Genomic DNA, 24,539 nt, shown 5'->3' with positions numbered 1-24,539 from the left:
CATTCTGTTACACAAAACTTTCCTCTTTTAGGTGAGGCAGGAAACAGTTAAATGTTGGTCTGCCTGCCTCTTTGATCTGAGGGAGAAGATTCCCTCCCTTTCTTATGGCCTTCTCCTCACTCCATTTGGCCTGAGTGGAATGAAGAGGAGGAGATTTTCAAACTTTTAAAGATCTTAAAACTTCTTTTCACAAACAAGACAATATTTTGCTCTCTTTCTCTCCCTCTTCAGCCTGCATTCAGCAGCAGGGGAAAGGAGGAGGAGGGAAAGAGATGTCAGCATTTCAAAGGAATGTCCTGCAGTCCAGCTGCAGTTTAAAGCTTAGAGATGTCAGATTACTCACACACACTCATTCACACAGAGACACAGAGAGCCAGAGAAGCTAACAGGAAGGTTCAAAAGCTCACAGAGAATTTCTGGAACCCTTGGCACAAATCACATTTTCTTGGCCCTCAGATAGATGCCAATTGGGGCCAGGTACGATTGCTTTGAGATAGCCTAGGCACAGACCCTCAAGTGTAGGGGGAAGCCGGCCCATCCTTTCTACTTGAGGTCTTGAAGACCAAGTGTTTTTCAGTGGTACAAAAGATATTCCAGAAGTGAGTCCTGCCTCTATGGCCCAGGAGCACAAGCTCAGCGTGGAACACTGGCCTGTGGGGCCCGAGCACACAGAAGTGCTCTGTGGGTACTCAAGCTGGGAAAGCCCAAGGCTGAGCGGAGCCCACAGCTGTACCTGGGGTATGGAATGAGACTGACCCATTAGCTTTTTGGAGGGGGGAAGGCAGGACAATTGGGACCTGCCCAGGGTCACACAGCTAGTACGCCACCTAGCTGCCAAAAGTCACTTATAGTCGATTGCTTTTCCGTGATGCCCCATGAGAAAAAGCCTTGCCTAAAAAAATATGTGTATATTTTTTTAGACGCGGAGACACTTGTCCCTGGACAGGGCATCCCCCATCCATATGGGATGTGTCCCGGGTCTATTAAAAAATAGACCGGATAGACCGGAATCGTCCAATCAAGCCTTCCTTAGGTGCTTGAATGAACCCGACATACAGGACAAGAGGGAAGGGGTAAAGGGAGTTTACCAGAACTCCAAGAAAGCTTGAGACCACCGACTTATCCTGGCTGGCTCGCCAAAATGATGAGGGATGGCTCCCTCTAGGTTCAGCAGGAACTCTGATCTTATCTAAGACCAGAAAACCTGCAATAGCATCCAGAAAGAATTCAAGGTCTCAGGCTTAATTGGAGTGAGAGTTGTAGAAGTTTATTGTTAAGCTTCTATGAGAAGTGGGCAAGAGTCCTTTAGGAGACCTGCAAGTGAGAGGGGTACATGCTTTTACTTTTAAAGGGTAGGGCTGCCATTATCAGGGTTGACTGGATGGAGGGAAGGGACCTCAGTGCATAGATAAAGTTTAGAGCTGACTGAGAGGAACTTTTATGACTTTAGTGCATAGATAGTTTAGATGAGATTTGGGCCAGACCAGAGGAGACATGAGGCAAGGACAAAGGAGTATTTGGGCCAGATGGGAGGAAACGTGAAGAGATTAAGTAAGAACAAAGGAGTCACAGAAAAGGAGTCACATTAAGTAAGAACAAAGGTGTTGCCTAGGCGGAGTGCCAATAGGGGGAAGGGGCAGAGTTTGAAAGGGATTTTACAGATTACAATTTTATAATACAAATTGCAGTTACAATTGTACAAACTGGTTTTACAATTGGTTTTTCAAATTGATTTAGATCCCCGGTACCCCATCACTATCACATGACTGATTTGTCATGCCTAATTCTTGCCTGGAAGGGCAACATATAGGATTATCATTTATAGACTAGTGATTTGTTGTTGTTTTTTAAAAATAATTAATTTATTTTATTTTTAATTTTCACATTCACATATTAAAAATGCCCATACCTCCTATAAAATATCATAGATTAGTCACATTTCTTTTTAAAAAAAATTTTTTGCCTTTTTTTTGGAGGGCAATTGGGGTTAAGTGACATGCCCAAGGTCACATGGCTATTTTTTGTGTTAAATGTCTGAGGTCAGATTTGAACTCAGGTCCTCCTGACTCCAGGGCCGGTGGTCCATTCACTGTGCCACCTAGCTGCCCCTGATTAGTTACATTTCTTAAAAGAATTAAGCTTTTTTTTTTCCCTCTGGGAATGCTGTTTCTCAAGTCCTATACCATGCATCTCAGAATCAACCAAAAATACAATCTGCTTGAATTTTGACACAAAGATTCATTTCACCTGCTGGACTTAAAGTCAATAGAAACCTGAATTCAATTCATGCCATCCAATTCAATTCACAGCTTATCAACTGTGTGGCCACAAGCAAGACATTCACCTTTCTGACTTGCTCAGGGTCACCCAGCTAGTAAGTGTCTGAGGCCAGATTTGAACTTACAAAGGTGAGTCTTCCTGATCCCAAGCCCAGTGCTCTCTCCATTGCCCCTTTTATGTATATACATACCTATTCCTTAAGGATTTGGGGAATTAGCACACAGCTTCCTATTCTTGGTCTAGTTTAGAGTATCTCACATCCATTCTCCTTACAGTCTCATACCTAGTTGTTTTGAAATTTTGCTTCAAGGAAAAATATATTTCTTCTCTCCATTCATCCCATTAAGAAAAGATTTATCTATAGAGCAAACATATTTTATTCTTATGCAAGTGAAATCTGAATGAAGACCTATACAAAATATTTCTGGATGGTTCAGAGTTCTGGAGAAGCCTAAGGAAAAGGATTAAGCATTAAGTGACGAATTATGCTGCTGGTGAAGAATCCATTATACAAGCAGAATGTATGGGTTTTAGAAAAGAGTTCAGTGGTCTTTTGAACTGTAGTTTCTTGAAAGATGTGTTCATATTAAGTAAAAACGTTACTGATTCTTTGGAAGGTATATTACATATATATTTGCCTTGATCATTTTTCACTTACCCTTTTCCCTGTCTTGTTCCATTTTTGCTGTGTCCCCAGGCCTTTCAATGTGAAATGTCTTATAGCCAGTCAGGTAAAAAGCTACATTTCCTTTTAAGCCACTTCAGTTGTCTTAAATAAACCGTGGTGTCTTTTTTTCCCCAAAGTGACTTATTCCCATGTTTTTCCTGTGGGGTATAAAGCTGTCTACATGCTGTTGTCATCCCGAATTGATCAGTGGAACTAGTGTCATTGACCTTCTTGGTTAGTAGCTATTAATTGTCAAATATAACTGTTTTAACCGGGAAGACACACGAACAGATTCCAGAAAATTTGTGTCGAGGAATATGAATTTATTACTTTTTCATTCTGTAAAAAGAAGTAACAGTTTGTAGTGACTTGAGGTTCTCCTTCCTCTCAGCCTAAAATGTCTTGAGCACAATTGGTCTTATTTAATGAGTCCTTTACTTTAAGGCCCTGCAATGAGTATTCCTTGCTTACAGAATCAAGTTATAGTAGTTCTTGCCCTTTATGTCATTGTCCTTAGCCTCATTGCTTTCCTCTTTGCTTCTTTTCTTGCTTTCTTTGAGTCATTTGGTTCCTTTATTATTGATCTGTTTTCTGAATTTTTGTACTAGTTATTGTCTGGGAGAAGGAGAGAGGGAACAAGCATTTATTGAGCAATCTACTATGTGCCAGGCACTGTGATTTTGCTAGGTGCTTTTACAGATATTATCTCCTTTGATCCTGAAAACAACTCTGGGACATATGTGCTGTTATTTTCCCCAATTTACAGTTGATGAGACTAAGGCAGATGGAGGGGTAAAGGAACAGAACAGAAGGGGAGGGGAATAAGCATTTATATGGCACCTACCATGTTCCAGGCACTGTGCTAAGTACTTTACAATATTATCACTTTTGAGCCTCTCACAATAACACTAGGAGGTAAGTGCTATTATTATTTCCATTCTACAGTTGATAAAACTGAGGCAAATGATGGTCAAGTGAGTTGTCCGGGGTCACATAGATAGGAAGTGACTGAGGCCAGATTTAAAATCAATCTTTCTAACTATAGGTCCATTCCCAGCAATACCCAGCTTATGACCCCACCCATTTCCCCCAACTAGACATCATACTCTTTTCAATTCTTTTTAGCAAAAATATTTTAATTTCCTGCTATGAATAAGGCATTGTGCTAGGAGTTGAGGATAGAAAATTGACATATGACAGTCTTTGCCTTCAAGGCAGCTCATAGTTCAGTTCAGGGGATAAGAAGTGTATACAAAATAACCATAATATAAATTGAAATGTAGTAAATATATAAAAGGAACAAACACAAGGGAGAAAGATTTGGGAGATTTGTTTCCAGGTTAATCTAGAGAGACAATGCAGAAGTGGCATGTAACCTGAGTCTTGGAAGAAGAAAAGAATTTCAGTAAGAGGTGAAAACATACTGTTTCAGAGGTGTGCAATGTTTGTAGAAATTCACACAGGCAAAAAGAGGGAGGGCAGAATGAGATTGGAGCTGTGTCTTAACTAGTTCTTGGAAGAGCAGGGACTAGAATTCAGGTTACCCGATACCCCAGTGAAAGCTCTTTGCACCACACTGTCTTCATCTTTCTTCAGGAAGACAGATTAGACTTGTTTTTACTTGACCCCAGAGGGCAGCTGCAAGGGGCAAATTGAGGCTTGCTGTAGGGAGGAACTTCCTGACAATTAAAATTATTTGAAAATGGAATGGGTTACCTCTGGAGGCAGTGGGTTTCTGACACTAGAGGTCTTTGAGCAAAAATTAGGTGAGCATTTGTTGAGTATGTTTTAAAAGAAATCTTTCCCCAGCTTTGAATTGAAAGAGATTGCCTCCAAGGTCCCTTATAGCTCCAAAATTCTACAGTTCTTTGTAGCTCCCTAAGAAGCCCCTAGGTCTTTGTCCCTTATTTAAGTGGAGCTCTGGAAATGTTTTTGCTGATGCTGAAATCCGTAAGCAGCAGAAATCTGTAAGTGACCTTACAGGAAATCCAGTCTAGCCCCCTCACTTTATATATGAAGAAACAGGCTCAGGCAGCCCATCACTTCCTCAGGCTTGTTGTTGTGTTTAGTCATTTTTCTGTCATGTCTGACTCTTCATGACTCCATTTGGGGTTTTCTTGGTAGAGGTACTGGAGTGGTTTGCCATTTCCTTCTCTGGCTTATTTAATAGATGAGGAAACTGAGGCAAACAGGGTTAAGTGACATGCTCAGGGTCACACAGCTAATCAGTGTCTGAGGCCATATTTGAACTCAGAAAGATGAGTCTTCCTCACTCCAGGCCCAACACTCTATCCACTGAGCCACCTATCTGCCTTTGCTCAGGGTTAACATTAGTAGTAAGAAAAAGCCAGGCTTCTTTCAGCTTTTCAAGGTCAGTGTTTCTCTGCCTCCCCCCAACTCCCCATCCCACCCCTAATCTTACTACTTCCATCCCTTTTAGCCAGTCCTTTGGGCTGCTGGTCTCTCCCTAGTCTGGCAAGAAAATACTTTTCAAATTCAGTTGTTTCAGAAAACCCACTTTGAATTATGTTAAGTATTTTTGAAATTATTTGATCTGAGTTGGGTAAAATAGGGAATGGTGATAACATTGAATTATTCTTGACTGTTTCTCTATTTTCCTTCCATGTAGAATTCACTTATCTAATGGAAAAACTTGGGCTAATTACTCATTTGTGTTTCTATATTTAATTATAATCTGATTATATATTTTAATATTGGTACTAAAAATAAATATGGAAAAGTAACAAATGCATGGCTCACATTTTAAAAAGCAGAACTTGTGGAGAGTAGGGACAAAAAGAAGACCCCACATTTTCTTTAAAAAAAAAAAAAAGAAAAAGAGCTTGTCCAGACTGCTAGATGTTAAATTTAGCAGGTGGGGCAGGTGAGAGGCTGAGCAGATTGGTCACTCTGAGTGGAAAAAAAGAAAGACAGAAGATGTAATAACAGGAGACCCTGCAAAGATAGTCAAAACCCTGATCATGATGATGATATTATGTTGATGATGATGATGTTGATGATGTTTCCTACCTATAGAACACATACCATTCCAAATATCACCTGCTTCTGACAAACTTTTCATATAGGTATTTTGTCTTTTGATGTAACTGTAGGATTTTACCTCATGGCTGTCAGGTTTGCAATAGATAGAAAAGGAAGATGGCAAATATTGGAAGGAATATAGAAAAACAGGCCTATTGATACACTGTTCATATAAAATGTTTTGGAATTATGCCCTCAAATCAACTAAACTATGTGTACATTTTGGCTAAACTATCCCACTTTTTCTTTCTTTCTTTTTTTTTTTGCCTATATGCCAAAGAGAACAAACAGATAAAATGAAAAAGGTCCTTTTTGTGCAAAAAATCTATTTTTTTAGCACCTCTTTTTATGGCAACAAAAAACCAGAAACTGAAATGGTATCCATCAATTTGGGAATAGCCAATTACGGCACATGAATGTAGTAGAATAGTGTTGTATTGTCAGACATGATAAAAGAGATGGTTTCAGAGAAACCTGGGAAGACTTATATGGAGTGATAAATCAACTGAACAGAACCAAGAAAACAATGAACACAATAACAATAATGTAAAGAAAAATAAATTTGAAAGCCTCAAAAAAGTAGTGTTTAGCAGTAATCAACCATGATTCCAGAGAACCAGCCAAGAAGCATGCCCATAACTTTCTGAAAGAGAAGTGATGTACTAAATATGCAGGGTAAGACTCATTTTTAGACTTCGCCATTATGGGGATTTGTTTTAGTTGATTATGCATATTGGTTATTTTGTGCATATTTGTTGTTATTGGAGGTTAGTTGGGAGGGAGATAAAAAATGCTTCATAATTGAAAGAAAATAATTCCTGAAAACTAAAAAAGGAAGAAAAAAAGGAATATTTTACTCTTTCCCGACAAGCTTTCTCCTATGTCCACCCCTAGAATGTAGCTTACCTTAGAACAGAATGTCTTTCCTTGGAGATTTGAGGCTGTCCATCCCCAATTGTTCCTACACCTCTTGTAATGGTTTTTGGGACTAGCCTTTTTTAAAGGGCAGAGAGGTTTTAGAAATTTGGTTAAGACCTCAAGGCAGATGTTTACTTGTTATCTTGTAATCTCTGGGGCACTTCAGTTAGGAGGGACACACCTCAGGATACTGTACTGTATTGATGAGAAGAAAGAGGTCTCTTAGCTCTACCAAGGGGTTTGCCCAGGTGGTGGAAGAAGGGAATCACCTAGTTGTTTTTCACGATAACTATTTCTTTTTTTTTTTTGTGCCAATTTTAAGTAGATTTTATTCTCCAGAACAGTTGGATTTCTACTTGTTTACAGTACTGATAAAGTGCTATGTTGTTCACTTCTCTCCCTCTGCACACATTCAAATATTCAGAATGCCCAGATTTATACAATAGCTTAAATGTTACCTTTAAAGTGCCTTGGCTACAAATTTGAGTCCTTCAGTTTTTGGAAAGCTGCATGGACTGCTCTTTCTTCTGGTATGTTTAGTTGACCTATTCAATGGTGGGTCCAGAAGAAGCACCTCCAGGTGCGGCTGCTCAACCCCCTGGCAACCCACCAGACATGCTTCCTGGCATGCCCCCTGCACTCTGGTACAGCTTAGTAGTGATGGAGTTGCAGACCTTCTCCAATTCTTTCTGTGGATGCTTAAATTCTTCCTTCTCAGCAGTCTGGTTCTTATCCAGCCAGTTGATTATATTATCACATTTGTCAAGGATCTTTCTGATTGTCTTCATCACCAGTTTTGCCTTGCAGTTTTCATCCTTTATGGTAACCATCATGTTGAAAGCATAAGATTCAAGAGGATTCTTGGAAGACACCTTGTCTCTCTGCTTTTCATGCTCAGCCTTGTATTTCTCAGCCTCCTGGACCATAGGCTCAATGTCTCCTTTGCTCAGATGTCCTTTGTCATTGATGATGGTGATCTTGTTGTTCTTGCCTGTGCTCTTGTCCACAGCAGAAACATTGAGGATGCCATTTGCATCAATGTCAAATGTTACTTCAATCTGATGAACATCCCTGGGTGTTGGGGGGATTCCTGTGATCTCAAATTAGCCAAGCAGGTTATTATCCTTTGTCATTGCTCTTTCACCTTCATAAATCTGAATAAGCACATCAGGGCTGGTTGTCCGAATAGGTGGTAAAGGTTTGTGTCTCCTTGGTGGGGATGGTGGTATTACGTTTGATCAGAACGGTCATAGCTCCACCAGCAGTTTCAATTACAAGGGAAAGATGAGTGACATCCAACAACAGCAAGTCTTGCACATTCTCAGATTTATCTTCAGACAAAATGGCAGCATGGACAGCTGCACCATAAGCAATGTCTTCATCAGGATTGATACTCTTGTTGAGCTTCTTGCCATTGAAGAAGTCTTGCAGAAGTTTCTGGATTTGGGGGATTCGAGTGGAACCACCCACCAGGACAATGTCATGAATCTGAGACTTGTCTAGCTTGACATCTCTTAAGACCTTCTCCACAGGATCCAGCGGGCCATGGAAGAGATCAGCATTCAGCTCTTTGAAACAGGCTTGGGTGATTGATGTATAGAAGTCAATACCTTCATAGGAGTCAGTCTCAGTGGCCTGGATACTGGAAGAGAGGGTATGCTTTGCATGTTCACAAGCAGTGCGAAGATGGCAAACAGCTCTCTTGTTCTCACTGATGTCCTTCTTGTGCTTTCACTTGAACTCGGCAATGAAATGTTGACCATTTGGTTGTAAAAGTCCTCCCCAACCAAGTGGGTGTCCTCAGCTGTGGACTTGACCTCAAAGATGCCATCTTCAATGGTAAGAATGCGAGACATCGAAAGTACTACTTCCAAAGTCAAAGATCAACACATTTCTCTTGGCACTAACCTTTTTGTCCAAGCCATAAGCAATAGCAGCAGCAGTTGGCTCATTGATGATTCAGAGAACATTGAGACCAGCTATGGTTCCAGCACCTTTGGTGACCTGATGTTGGGAATCGTTGAAATAGGCTGGTACTGTGACCACAGCATTTGAGATTGTCTTCCCAAGGTAAGCTTCAGCAATTTCTTTCATCTTGGTCAAGACCATAGAAGATACTTCCTCTGGATAGAAACTTTTGTTCTCCCCTTTGTACTCCACTTGGACCTTAGGCCTGCCTGCATCATTCACCACCATAAAAATGTACAACTGCATTATCAAGTCTGTGACCAATCAGACATTTGGCATCAAAAACTGTGTTGGTGGGGTTCATTGCAACTTGATTCTTTGCAGCATCACTGATTAAACGTTCTGTGTTGGTGAAGGTAACATAGCTTGGGGTGGTCCTGTTTCTTTGGTCATTAGCAATGATCTTCACTTTCCCATGTTGGAAGACTCTCACACAGTAAGTGGTGCCAAGATCAATGCCAACTGTGGGTCCCTTCGATATGTTTGCTTGAGAGTCAGGGATCGTAGCTGACCACTGTGGAGAAAGAAGGGCTGCTGCTGTGCTGGAGTAGCACAACTAATTATTTCTAAGTTCAAAGCACAGTGGTTTCTCACTGCAGAAGACTTGCAAATATGACCAGCTCTTCTATATTTCATAGTAGGGATGGGGAGGTTGGAGTGGGAAGAGAAAGCCCTGGTTGTCTGAATTACTGCTCTGCTAGTAGCTACTTTTTTGCTAATAATTTGAATGAATGGGAGACTAGAAGGTCGTTGTGGCTGAGATTAATTTTGCATCAAAGGTCATAGTAGTGTGCTCTTACAGTGGCAGTATGAAGATACTTAAAGTGATGGAAATTCAATAGGTAGGTGACTCGTAAGAGAGAAAGATAGATAGAGCATGTGTTATAGGTTTTTATTAAGTATCAGACATTGATTGAACTATGCTTTGGAGATTGAAGTATAAGAAAACAAGATGAATCCTGTTCACAAAGAGGTTATAATCTGATTGGATGAAGACAAAAAATGTGAAAGGAGCTCAACAGGGGGTGAGGGGATGTGTGCATGTGTGGGTGTGGGTGTGGGTGGGAGTGTGAATGTAAGGTATTAGAGTTAAGGAATCAGAGCAGTATGGAGCTACCAGTGAAGTTAGCATGGTCATGCCTCCTCAAACTGGCTGGCCCTCCACCAATCAAGAGAGAGGGAAAGTGGATGAAAAATTTTTAATGATCATTGAATAATCTAGTAGGACCAACCCTACCTTGAATTCTTTTGCTACTTAGCAAACTAATGGGTAGTTGAAAGAACTCAAAAGGGGCACCAGAGATAGTAAATTTCTTTTTTTAACCTATACTGGTTCTAGTATTGTTTTCTTTCTTTTTGTTGCCTAATTCTCTAATACTATTGCTATTTTACCAAAAAAGAAGAGTAAAAGACCCTCTACTTAGTGAAGAGAGTATCCTATACTCCCTGCCTAAAATATTTACTTTTGTTCATGGAAAGGAAGTTTAAAGGGCAATAATTTAAGGACCTAATGGAAAGCTCATAGTAAAAGAACCAAATTGTAAAGAGGCATATTTCTGCCTTGTCCATTTAACATGTACTTGATATTGTGAATATTTACTTTTTTTTTTCAAAATGTTGATTTTTAAAGCAAAAAGTGAGGAAATGAAAGACCTCTTTTGCATAATTTTTCAAAAGGAGGTTCCTAGGGCAGTTTTGTTTTCTTCTGACATTGGGTGTCCTTACTGAGCGCAGATGCCTGGTTTAGGAAACCAGTGGGGATAACTTCTCCACCCCACCCCCCCTGCACCTTTTTTGGTACACAACCTTGAAATAAACGTTCTTTGGGTCTTTACTGGTTTATCCTTAACACCAATTGTTCATGCTGTTGACACTGGGAAGCTATCTTTATAGCCAGTACTATGCAAAACATTCCAGGAATTATCAAGGCCAATCATAGGAATTTTTTTGATTCTGTTAACTCCAGAAACCCCTTTTTATTACTGAATATAAGCAGTCTAGACAGTTCTTCTAGAAAGACAAACACAAAGTCTCCCTTACCCCCATCTTCAGCTTTGGGCATGCACTAGTTTTAATGTTGGACACTAGACTTAGTGAACTCTATAAAGCTAGAGATTGTGTTTCACTTAATAGTATTTTGGGTTTTTTTCCAATTACACGTAAAGATAGTTTTCAACATTCACTTTAATAAGATATTGAGTTCCAAATTTTTCTCCTTCCCTCGCCTCCCCTGATAGCAAGCAATCTGATACAAATTTTTCATGTACAATTACATTAATCATATTTCCATGTTATTCCTGTTGTGAAAGAAGAATCAGAACAAAAGGGGAAAACCATGAGAAAACAAAAAACAAAGTGAAAGTCATATGCTTTGATCTGCATTCAAATTCTGTAGTTCTTTCTCTGGATATGGATAGCATTTTCCATCTTGAGTCTTTTGGAATTGTCTTGAATCATTGTATTTCTGAGAAGAACTAGAGACTAGATTTGAATTAACCTTTTATTCCTCCATGAGACCCTAGCATCATAAGAATTTAACCAGTGTTGGTTGAACAAATGCTGCTTCTGCTTCTTAATTTGTGGGAGGTAATAGTCATAGTTGATTAGATAAATAAGTAAAGGTTTAAAAATAATTTAGAGGACATTGGAATAAATAATGCACTTTTGAGATAGTTTTAAACCTAATGCAGAAGTCCTGAGTCTTCATGAAACCACTCCTCTGTTATACTCAAATGTGCATGAAATACTCTGACATCTTTCATCTTTAATTGTATTTCTCTCTACCTTTCTTTCCCTTGAGACCCTTCCTCTTCACCAGCTCTGTCCTATTCCCATTTTCTAGCAATTTTCTACCCCAGGGATATGCAGGATACAGTTCAAACAGCATTTTGAGAGCTGGTTGTTAAATTTATACCTCAGAAACTGATTGACATCCGGGTTTGATTTATTCTTTTGTTGATTGTCTAGACTAAATAAAGTGTTAATTATGCAGATTAAACATAAAAGTGAGTGATAACTACAGTTTTTTCCAGCGGTAGTTAAAACATTTACCGGCCTACCCCAACTCTCCCCTTATCAGCATTCCCTATCTTCACAGTCTTCTTGACTCACAGCCTAGTGCTACTGTTGAAACTGTGGGGAATTTATGGGAACTTTGAAGCACTTAGCCTCATTCACTGTCCCCTCTTAACAGCCTCAAAGCCCTAGTACCACAACTGCTTAGCTATTTTTAGCTGTGGTGACTTGGAATTGGAGGTGATGACCTCAGGTGAAAGGCAGTTGTTTTTTCAACTTGTCCTAGGTTAGGTATAATGACACACCCTCAGGGGACATCTTGAAGCCCTTTCCATACCTTTGCTCAAGGCCTTTTAATTTCTCCCATTTCAATGAGCAGTTTTAACAGGAAAAGTATTATTTAAAGAAACTTCAAACAGAACTACTCCAAGCACCTACATTTTCCCTGCATCTTTGCACATATAAAGAATCTCTCATGGTTGTGTCCAAGCCCAAATATATAGCTATGGATGTAAGTTAGAGAAGAAGTAAATTGTGATAGAGAATGTTGAATGGAAAATGAGAGTGAGCAATCTATAATAATAATAATAATAATAAAAAATGCTTTTTGGAGGGAGGAAGGCAGGGCAATTGGGGTTGTGACTTGCCTAAGGTCACACAGCTAGTAAGTGTGTTCAGTATCTGAGGCTGAATTTGAACTCAGGTCCTCTTGACTCTAGGGCCGGTGCTCTATTCAGTGAGCTACCTAGACGCCCCTATTATTTTCTTAAGAAAGAATAAGGTAATAGGTTTGACGATATAGTGAAGTAAAAGAAGCTGTTTACTTCAAGTCTCTTTCCACCCCAATCATCTTCCATTAAGTTCCCAATGCAATTTTCCTAAAGTACAGTCTCATCTCTGTTGATACCCCAATAATCAAGAAGCCCCGTGGGTCCCTGTCTTCTTCAGGATCAAATCAAAATGGTCAGTTTGGCACTCAAAGCCCTTCATAACCTAACCCCCTCCCACCTTTCCAGTCTTTTTGCTCCTTATACATCCAGGGACACTGACATTCTTCTGTTCTAAGAGTGGGACACTGCTCTTGTCTCTGGACGTTTCTCTGCTTGTCCCCCATGTCTGGAATGCTCTTCCTCCTCTGCCTTCTGGCTGCCCTGGCTTCCTTCTCAGCTTAACTAGAATCCCACTTTTCCACATCAAAACTTTACCAACCCCTCCTAATTCTAGTCTTTCCCTTCTGTTATTTATTTCCTGTTTATCCTGTATTTATTTTGTTGGTACATATTTATTTTGTTTTTGCCTCTACCCTTACATTATAAACTCCTTGAGGGCAAGACTGTTTTGACTCTTTTTGTATCCTCTGTACTTAGTGTAGTACCTAATACATTTAATAAATCTTTTTTTGACTCACTAACTGCCATGAGTCAGGTGAGGAGGTAGGGAAGAGCACCTTATAATAAGAATATGAGGGGAAGTAGTATTATTTAGTCAGATGTTGAGAGACCCTTTGCCTTAAATGTTTGGGAGCTTTTGGTTTAAGTGCATTAACTACCCTTCCCTTCCCCTCCCCAATCTTCCCCTTATCAGAATTCCCTGTCTTCACAGTCTTCTAGACTCACAGCCTTAAAAACAAATACCTGAATGTTCTTTTTATTAAAACCAAAAGGAATACATACACATTGCATGCATGTATGTATGCATATATGAAGTAAAACAAAAATGAAAACTGATGGGTCAGAAAGAATATAGCATGAAGGATGACAAAATGCTTTTGAAAAAAATAGCAAACTGATATTAATCATATTTTTTGAAAGTTTTTTTTTTACAAAAAAAATTATCACTATAGTTTTAACTGCTGCCTTTAAGTATAATACTGGAATGTGAGGACAGAAACTTTTAATGAGTTGGGAAACCTAGCATTACATTACATCTTTTTTGATCCTCAATGCTATGTGTCTACTGCTAAAGAAGCAAGGAATCTATTCTCAGAGCATAATATAAATCAAGGCCAGTGCTCTTAGCATTGGAAACAGGAATTCCATTAAACTGCTCTAAACATTCCATTAAACAAGCTGTAAATAGCTTGATTTTTTTGTCAATTCTTCATGTGCCATTGATTTATAGGATTTTCTAAATTAAACCTTATATTTCAAGACTGTTTAATAAAATAAGCATTTTTTTTCTCTAATTACAGCTAGAGTTAACCTTCAGCTACCTAGAAATCCAAGGAGTTACCTGCAACAAGCCAGGTCAGGTGAGTGTACCTGCCTGTTTATCAAGGCAAAGGACATGACCTTTTCTGCATTCCTGAAATATTCAGACTGTTGCTATTTTTATGTCACCTATCTTTAAATCCCATTAGGACAATCAAGAAAAACTAGGTTGGAAAAACAAACATTTCCTCCCAGAAACTATAGTGTGAATATTTATTGAAAATGTTCACACATAGGCTGTGAATATTCATCTGTAGGCTGAACTGCAGAATTATGTGGGTGAGTAGGTGGGTGGAGGAGATCCAGGGTTATCATGATAAAAAAGAACATATTCTCTATAATTGAGTTTGAAAAGAACTAATTAGCATTAAGTATTAACAGCAACATCAGTGGGAGAGTGCTGTTTATTAGCGTTACTACTTGTTCTACACAATCTGTAAATTTTTAGTCTGTATTGCATTTATTATGGGAAGGTAATGCTAAATTATTTTAAAGTTAATAGTAAAATGTTGAGATTTCATACTTTTCTTTTTAAAGAGGATATGTGAGTATCTAATGACTTTTTTTAATAATTGTTTCTTCTTGTAGCATTTTATGTTTATCGAGTTTACCTGCAGATTCTTGAATATTAATCATAGTTCATCCAGAATAATGTTTAAAATGTCTTCATCATTCTAAAGATTGGGAGACTGAGATTAGAACAATAGCACCATCTATCTCTTTGATCAAATGCTCAAACTATATGCTGGAGAGAACAGTAGTGTATGAGTGATGATATAATTGGGTCCTTCCTGATGATTCTTCAATGATCTACTGGTAATGGGTGGGGAGGATTTTAATTTGGTGGTTAATAGTAAAAGATTTTTCAGAACGTGATTTGACACTGAGGCCTTGCTTATAAGGAGCTACTAGAAAGCAGTGAGATGAATTGTTTTGAGTGTCTCTTGGAATCAAATCAATGGATTCTCTTAACCCAAACTTCCTTCATAAGTGTTTTCTTACTTACGTTACGTTATGCTGTTATACTATGTTATGTTACATATTAATATAATGCATGTATAATAAATTACATAAGCTCATTAATGGTTAGGAATGATGTTACTTTTTATATTTGTGTCACCAACACTCACTTGGTACAATGCCTGACATAAAGTAAGAACTCAAGAATCATTTTTTTCACTTAGTCATTTAGTTGTTCCTAACAAAGTAGGTAATGTTATTGACTTGCTTAGAAATGAGCATGTGGCAGATTTGTCTTGGTACCCTTTTGAGATGTTCTATTAATGGAAGTATCCCTTCTTATGACTTTATGTCATTCTTTCCTTATGGTCTATGCCACAAAACAAAATGCAAAGACTACTAGGGTTCTGGTCCTGGATCAGTTGATTACTAATTGTAGGATCATTACCAAGTTACTTAGCATCTCTGGAATTTATTTTCTTTATCTATACAATGAGGAATTGAAGTAGTAATAATAATATCAATAAAATTTAAATAGTGCTTCAAGGTTTTCAAGGCATTTTGCATATGCTATCTCATTTGATTTTGACAACAACCCCATAAGGTGGGTCCTGTAATTATTCCTGTTTTATATATGAGGAAACTAAGGCTGAGAGAGGTTAAGTACTCACCAAGAGTGATACAGCTGATAAGAGACTGTGGCAGCATTTGAACTCAGGTGTTAGACTCCAAATCCCAGAATTCTTTTGCTACACAGAGATCCTCTACAATTCTAGTGAACATTTTATGATTTTCTGTTAGAACTGAACCAGTAAGTTAAAAAAAAAAAGTGAGTTTGAAGGATGGCCTAGCAATTAGAAGGCATTAATTTTTTAATTTAGTGTTTGTGACCATAAGTTCCTTTGCTTTTACTCCTCCAGTCTGTTTTCCTGTTTATAAAAACACTGATGTTCAGAGATTGCTACAGCACCAGGAGATTTCTAGAGAGGAAAGGGATCTTAGGTATTGAATAGGAGTATAGAATTTAAAGGTTGAAAGAAGTTTTGAGCTAATTTGATCCAGTACTCTCTTTTTACAGATATAAATGGAGAGGTAAAGTGAAGGTTACACTGTTAGTAAATAGTAGGTTTCATGCCTAAAGCATGAATGTCCATGATAAAAATTTTTTTTTTTTTTGCCTTTTGGAGGGCAGTTGGGATTAAGTAACTTGCCCAAGGTTACACAATTAGTTTGTGTGTGTGTGTGTGTGTGTGTGTGTGTGTGTGTGTGTGTGTGTGTTAAGTGTCTGAGGTTGGAACTGAACTCAGGTCCTCCGGACTCTGGGGCCTGCGCTTTTACTCACTGCATCACCTAGCCGCCCCATGGTAAAATTCTTTGCAAGCAGTTTGCCAAACCTCTGTTTAAACACCTCTGGTGATGGTGAAACATCCTCACCTCATTCGCTGGGCTATTCCAATTTCATACAGGGTATTCCTTCTTATTTTGAGGCAAAATCTGCCTCTTAGTATCTTCCAATTGTTAATTTTCTGCCTTTTGGAGCCAGTCTGGATAATTTTCATCTCTCTTGTCAAATTTGAGGACAGCATTGACTCCTCCCTAACTCCAATCTTACCATCTTTAGGGTATGCATTGTCAGTTCTTCCGACTGTTGTGCCTTGTGACATTATTTTGAGTCTTTGTTGACCACTTCTGGATTTTTCCATAGTCTATCCCCTGTAGTCTGGCACCCTTCATTATTCTCTTGGTGTGTTCTGTTAGGTGAGTATATGTTTTGACTCTCCAATTAGATTGCAGTTTCTTCAGTCAGTCAATAAACATCTATTAAACACCTACTATATGCCAGACTGACCTAAAAGGAAAGTAGTCATGCTTTCTGTTTTCTTTATATTTTCCACTGTCTCTTATACCCTCTGATTAGTACTTCCTTTGCCAAATTGGTTACAGAGAATAATGTTAAAAATCATTCAACAATTCATAGATTCCTTTAGGACAGTGTTTTCCAACTGTTGGTTTCTGTTCATTTTTTTGCCTGCCTACAAACCTTTTACTGTTAAATGTCTTTATGAATACCTCCAAATGCAAAAAAACCCCATGTCATTTGACTGATAAAGGTGAACAATGCCCTAATTTGAAGTGGTCAGCATGAATGGTTCAATATTAGGGGTAGAAGATTGGTGATCACACCCCTGGGAGTGGAGAAACTGCTTATTTTGTCTGCAAGTACCTTACCCTTTGCACCTGTCATTCACCAGAAGGTGAGAGGAAAGGGAGTTTGCAAGATTATACAGTTATTTTCATTGTGGCCTTATATTTAAGGATTTATTCAGTATAGTATTTTGATCACCATAAATCCTAACAGAATCTAAGGGTGATTGTAGAATGAAGAGAAGAATTTCAAGAGGTAACAACCAGTTTTAAATATAAAAATAGCAATGGATCAGTCATTTCAGATTTGCGTTAGGTGAGATCATAAAAGTAAAGCAAACTTTGATTGTCCTTGTGAAATGAAAAAAAAGTACAAGATTTTTTTGTCTGAAAATACAGCACCAGTTATTATAAAATGCATCCATTGCTTTGCCTGGAGATCAGAGGAAAAGAGGCCAATGTGCCTAAACCAGAGGTAGTTCTTTGTGGAACAAAAGCTTAGATGGAACAAGTCTTTATTGATATTGGAAGGCAAAACATTTAAAAAAGTAAAAATAAATCAAGAGGTTTTAAAATAAAAATCTAATGAAATGAAATGTCAGAAGCATTCTTTTTTTTTTTTTTTTTTGTAAGGCTAAGGGTTTCAAGAGTTAGAGGTGAAAAGTGGAAGAGCATTTCAGGAAATGGGTGAGAAGGTGATAGGTTGTGCAAAGGTAGAAGATGGGATGTTGTGTTCAAGGAACAAGTAGTTCACAGTAAGTGGAACTTTTAATGGGTAGGGGTGGTGGGAGGAACACTAATAGGAAACCTGAAAAGGTGGTGGGCTGGGCAAATGGTGAGAGTGAGAGACAGCTGATGGTTAGCTCAAGTCCTGTACTGGTACCATGGAATCTTCAAAGACTTGGAGGAATATTATTAGCACATTGGGTAGATCTTCCTTGGAGAGTTTATGTTAGGACGAGGTAGAAAATCTGACAGGATGTGAAAGGGTGGATGACTTGGAATCTGCACTTTTGAAGGGAGTATTCACACTTGTGTGTGTATATGTATACACACATACATATGTATGTGTGTTTACATTTATATATGTTTATATGTTTATGTGTGTGTATGTGTATTCCAAAGTATTATATACTGATATAATTTTAGTGGTCCCTGGTTAGATGCTTTGGAAACCCAAAATATAGTTTGGGTTATGAAATATTCCTTTTATATTGGAGTAATATTGGGCCATTCCTTTTACAATAGTGTAATATTTTTATGGTCTACTTAAATGCAAAGGTTCACAACTTAGGGTGTTATCAAGAGATATTAATTAATGAAACACTGTAACATCTGTTAGGAGGGGGAAACCTCCCACAAATCTACAACTGTATGTTTTCATTAAAAATCTTTCTTTTAAAATTGTTAGCCAATTCTACCAACAAGTAAGGAAAAGTAAAATTGATTTTTTCAAAAATTCGACATGAGATGCCTTAGAGTACTTTTTTGAATTTGTAGTTTATGTGTTAGATTTTAAAGGGACCATCTCATGTCTCTGTTTAAAAACATAACAACACAAAACTAAAACATGTCCCTCTTTCCAGCTTTATTGTTTCTTTTAATTATATTGTTGTCCTCCCAGTTACCCAGACTCTAAACAGTGGAGTTAAATTTGTGTAGTGCCAATATAATATTCATTGCACTGACAGTGACTACGACTATGCCGGCATAGTTCTCAATCACAAAATATAACAGACTCTCCATATATAAGGCAGAAGCAAAACATTTATTCAGACACCAGAAAACCCAATCCCAACACCAGAAAATCAAATCCATAGTAGTCACAAAGAAGTTAATACATCATAGCACAGCAGGGTGCCACACCATCCTTAAGCCTTCCCATAAGTACTCACAAGCTTAGCTCTCTCCCTGGGTGCATCCTCTCCTCCCTTCAGCTCTAACTGCTCTGACTTCCAGCTTCCTGTGGGCTCTGCTGCACCCTTCAGCAAACTCCTCCCACCACAGGCTCCATGTGACTACATTTGACCTATTTTAGGGGGCAGGGAAAGTCTTCAAATTCCCATAGGCCTATGAAGGGGCAGAAAAATATTCAAATTCCCATTACCATTACAATTTCACACTTCCATCTTCCTTTCTCATTATATTTTTGAAACATCTCATATTCAGTCCCTTCTTTCCACTCACATTGTCATGTTTCTATGGAATATTGTAGTAGCTTCCTAAGTATTGTCTCTGTCAATGTTAATGCCTGCTTTAATCCTCCACAATGCTACTAAAATTGACTTTCTGATGCATGGTCTGATCGTGTTATTCTCTTTCTCAAAAACCTTTTGTAACTATTGCCTACATTTATGTAAAGAACAGTCTCCTTATCCTGGTATTTAAGGCTCTCTGTTACCTGGTGCAAACCTCTATCTCCAGCTGTATTTCAAATTACTATACTTTACTTCATCTACATTCCCAGCAAAACTGAGCTATTACTTGTCCCCCAATCTTGTTCAATTATCTCTTGTCTTTGTGGATTCCTAGAGGCTGACTTCCATTACTGGAAGGTCCATCCATCCATCCACTTCTTTGCCTGTTGAGATCTTTCTCTTCCATTAATATCCGGCATGTCATTTACCTGTTCAAAAAACTTCAGTGGTTTCTTTGTTGCCTTTAGGATAAAAGATAAGCTCCTCTTTTTGACCTTTAAAGCTCTTGACCATTTGGCTCTAGTCTATCTTTCCAGGCTTAATTACATGCTACCTCCCTCCATTCTTTCTATGTTCTAGCCATGCTGGCTTACTTGCTGTTTTTCCTATCCTTATAATGCTAAAGTTGACTTTCTTAGAATCTCTAACTTTTTTTTTTTTGCTCTTTTGGAGGGGGGAAGGCAGGGCAATTGGGGTTAAGTGACTTGCCCAAGGTCACATGGCTAGTAATTTCTGACTTTCTTAAGAGTTCCCTCTCCATCCTCCTAATTCCTCCCAAATCAACTTTTCCTCACCCCTCAATTAATGTTATTATTATTAAAAGTATTAATATATAATTAAAATTAACAATACCCCTCAATTGATATGTTATATATTACTTTGCATATATTTTGTATTTACATGTGTGTGTATGTATGTATGTATGTATGTATGTATATATAATTTCCTCCAATAGAGTGTGGGCTCTTTTAGGGTAGGGAATGTTTCATTTTTGTCTCTGAATACCTAGTGCCCCTAGAGGTAGCATGGACCAGAGTGCTTATCTTGAAGTCAGTAAGATCCAGGTTTAAGTACTGCCTCTAATACTTAGTGGCTGTTTGAGCTTGGGCAAATTACTGAACATCTCAGTGTTCTAGGCTAGTGGTCTCAAAATAAGATAGAAGTGCAGTGAAGAGGGACTAACCATACATATGTACCCTGTGCGTACATAGTGACTTTGAAAACCACATGTGTTTTTGTTTGTTGTTTTTTTTTTTTTTTTGGAGGGGAGGATGCAGGGCAATTGGGGTTAAGTGACTTGCCCAAAGTCACACAGCTAGTAAGTGTGTCAAGTGTCTGAGGCCAGATTTGAACTCAGGTCCTCCTGACTCCAGGTCTGGTGCTCTGTTCACTGTGCCACCTAGCCACCCCTTGAAAACCACATGTTAACATTATCTATGTTTCATTGTATTTTTTACTTATTTTCTTAAATATTTTTAGTTACATTTTATTCTCCTTGCAGCTGCACTCAGGAGTCTTAGGACAGTGTTTGACAGGTGTACTCTAGTCAACTCTGTAAGTTGTAGATCTGCATTGGTAGAGGGAGTTTCTTGTATCATTGATATCACAGGTCTGGTCCCTATCCTTTATCCCCTATCCCCATGCCTAGCACCAACACATAGCACAGTACCTGGCATGTAAGAGGTGTCTAGTTAATTTTTGTTAAAATTATTTGGATTGAATGAATCTTTCCCTCACTCATCCCCAAGTTAAATAAGATCTATGCCTATTCGCTCTCTACACTATTTGACCTGGATTTCTTCTGTCTTTATATTTTACCTTAAGAGCAAGGATTTTTTTTTTCTTTATATCTTTGGAACCTCACCAAGCATCTTTCACGTGTTTCAGTCTTTTGGCTATCTGCAATTTCGTTGGCGTTTGTGGTCCTTCCATGGATGTAGATTCAAAACTGTTGAAAAATTCATGACCATGAAACCAACCTGGCGATAAGCCTCTCTCAAACTTACATAGGCTATTCTTCAGGTAATAGATCTTCGGTCTATTATTATTATCAATTTCAAACTTTCTAGGATTTGTCAGAGCTCATGTTTCTTGGATAAGAATTCAGGGCTGCTTCTTGGCCATGATGAGTCTTTAGAGTTGAGTGAGACCTTCAGTAGAGGCTTTACATCAAGTTTTAAACTTAGTAGGAACTTAATAAATGTTCATAGATCAGAATGAATTTGATAATTTATCAAGGCTAGCTGCTCCTCATTTGAAATAAGAAAGGATTTGGGGACAAAGTCTACAGAATTTGAGAGGCAGAGTATATTACTTTTCTTACAAAAATGATTTAGTACAATTTTATTAATTCCAGCTTCTGGGTTCTTTTTCATATGATCTATACTTTTAACAAGTTTAGTGCAATGTTTCCTAGTACTGTGTGAATCCAATTTTCATAAAAGGTTTTGTAGTTGAACACCTCATTTACCCTTCCTATAATCTGACTTCTCCTCATCACTCTATGTAATCCCTCATAATTAATCACAATTAAGTGTTAAGATAAAGTGGGATTAAAATAAGCTAATTACTAATTACTCAAATTAAAACTGTAGCCTGAATAAATATGAGGGGTGTGTTACTAAGTGTAGACATACTCCTTAGAGCCTGAAGTGTGACTGTATAACAGGTATTCAGTAACTTCCTCCCAAGGTAACTAAAAGAGGAGTAAATATACGCACAACACCACACAATTTTATCTAAAAAGAGCAGCATGATTACTTTAGGAAACCTTTATTTAGGAACCTAGGAGTGCTTCTGTAGTTGGGTTCTCTGGATTCTATTGAATTTTTCATTTTCAGGAATAAGGATTTCCACTCTGTCCTTTTTAAAAAAAAACAAAACTTTATTTTATTTTTTTTAAATTTTAAATTTTTTTGTAGACTCAAAGGCCAAAACACAAATACAGAATAGAGAAAAGAAACAAAAACATATCATAACCTTAAATATTGGAACTTAAGTACAGAATGAGAAAGAAAAAAAGCACATCATGTGCCTAGCAGAACATAAGAGAGGATTCAAAATATGTAACAATACATTTTCATTTTAAGAAAACCTGTATGATAAATACACATTGCGTTGAGAACTTTCCATCTTTTCTTTGCCTCCTTGTAAGTTTTCTTTTGTTCTCTACTGTGCATTTTTTTTTACTTTCTTCCCTCTAACAACCCCCCCCCCCTCCCCACAAGGCTACAATTAAGTCTGGATATGTTTCTCTATAGCTATAGATATATACAGTCACATATACACATATACATACATACACACACACACACACACACACACACACACACACACACACACACATATATATAGGCATATACTTTCCCTAACAAATTTTACTCCTGATCTTTATTTTTATGCTTGTGCATATCTCTTGTTTCCTGTCCCTCCTGCCTCCTCTTTACTTTTCTACTGCTACCTTGCCCTCCTTTTACTTACCTACTCCCCTTCAAGGATCTCTTCCCTATCTTCCCCATTCCCTTACATCTAAACACCCTCTATACCCTCTTTATACCTATTCTCTCACCCTCCCCTCTAAAGATCCTTGCCTTGTCCTTTCCTCCCTCCCTATGCCCCTACCATTTTATTTCTTCTAAATTTAGGAGACTTTTATACTCTTATACATATATATGTATTGTTTCCTCTTAAACCCATTTCCGATGAAAACAGGTTACCAGAACTACCAACCCTCTTCCCCCATCTAATTCCTCTGTATTGATTCTTCCTCTTCCACCTCATTTGTATAAAATAATTATTCTGCTCATACTCATTTCTTATGAGGTACCCAATTATTAATAAGAATCTTTGACATGTGTTTTACATTTTGCATATATAAAATATAAACAGTCTATCCTTATGAATCTCTAATAACCAATCTTTGGTATGTACCTTATATTTCTCTTGGCTTTTGTATGTCAAATCCTTTATTAACTTCAATTGTTGGGGTTTTTTTTAGATAAAGTTTTGAAAATCTGAGAGCTGATCAAATGTCCATTTTTTTCTCATTCATGATTATGCTTGACTTTGCAGGGTACGATATTTTCAGCTGGAGCCCCAGTTCTTTTGCCCTTTGACATAGAGTGTTCCAAGACCTGTGGTCCTTTAATGTCCCCACTTCTAGGTCTTGTGTGATTCTAATTGTGGCATCATCATGTTATTTTATTTATTTTACTTTATTTATATTATATTTATTTTTATTATTTTATTTGTAATTTATTTATTTAAATTATTTTAATCTTGATGCTTTTAATATTTTATCCTTGAGCTGGCCTTTTTGGAATATGATATTCCTATGAGTTTTCCTCAAAGGATCACTTTAAAGAAGTGATTGAATTTTTTATCTATTTCTTTCCCCCCTTGTTCTAATGCTTTAGGACAATTTTCTTTAATTATTTCTTGTATTCTTGTATCCAGATTACTTTTTTGATCATAACTTTTAGTTTGTCTGGTTATTTTTATGTTTTATCTTCTTGATCTATTCTGCAAATATGTTGTTTTTCTTATAAGTTGTTTCACTTTCTCTTCTAGTTTTTATATTTATTTTAAATATTTTTTATATATTCATATATTTTTTAATTATTTATATATATTTTTAAATTATCCTTTAGCTCCTATTGTTTCTGATGACTTCACCTTGCCCAATTCTAATTTTCAAGGTGTCTTTTTCTTCCTTAAGATTCTGGTTCTCCTTTTCTAGTTGGTTGACTTTCATAATCTTGTTATTCTTGGATTATTCTTTTTTTTTCTTTCAATTTTTCCTCCATCTCTATCATTTGATTTTTAAAATCTTTTTTAAGATCTTCTTTTTTGGGCAGGTGACCATTTGATGTTACTCTTTGGTGGTTTCTTTACTTCACTATCCTCCTCTGAAGATGAACCCTGATCTTCTCTATTCCCATAATAGTTTTCTATGGTTGAATTCTTTCTCCTTCGTCTGTGCATATACTAATTATTTGTAGTCACTTCTAGCCCTGGGGTGTGGGAAATGGTGCCTCACCTCAGATCTTCAGTTTTTCCTTTTAGCTTGAAACCAAAGCCAAACCTCTGGCCTTCTGTAAGTGCCCACAGAGAGGAGCTTTCTGCCCCATTGCTTCT

At 37.7% G+C, this 24,539-nt stretch overlaps 1 protein-coding gene across 3 annotated transcripts in view; it reads left to right on the top strand.

Moving 5' to 3' along the window:
• Nucleotides 1-24,539, top strand: part of CARMIL1 (capping protein regulator and myosin 1 linker 1) — a 404,323-nt gene that overhangs the window by 178,267 nt on the left and 201,517 nt on the right. For all 3 annotated transcript variants that reach the window (XM_069095035.1, XM_069095037.1, XM_069095036.1), the window contains exon 4: nt 14,082-14,141. In XM_069095035.1, the coding sequence (XP_068951136.1) occupies nt 14,082-14,141 (60 nt within the window). The remainder of the gene's footprint in view (nt 1-14,081; nt 14,142-24,539) is intronic.

Source organism: Petaurus breviceps, unplaced genomic scaffold, assembly GCF_028583685.1.
Source record: "Petaurus breviceps papuanus isolate PSGF00001 unplaced genomic scaffold, PetGlider_PUasm1.0 224, whole genome shotgun sequence".
Classification (NCBI taxonomy): domain Eukaryota; kingdom Metazoa; phylum Chordata; class Mammalia; order Diprotodontia; family Petauridae; genus Petaurus; species Petaurus breviceps.
This window is presented reverse-complemented; position numbering and strand designations above follow the sequence as displayed.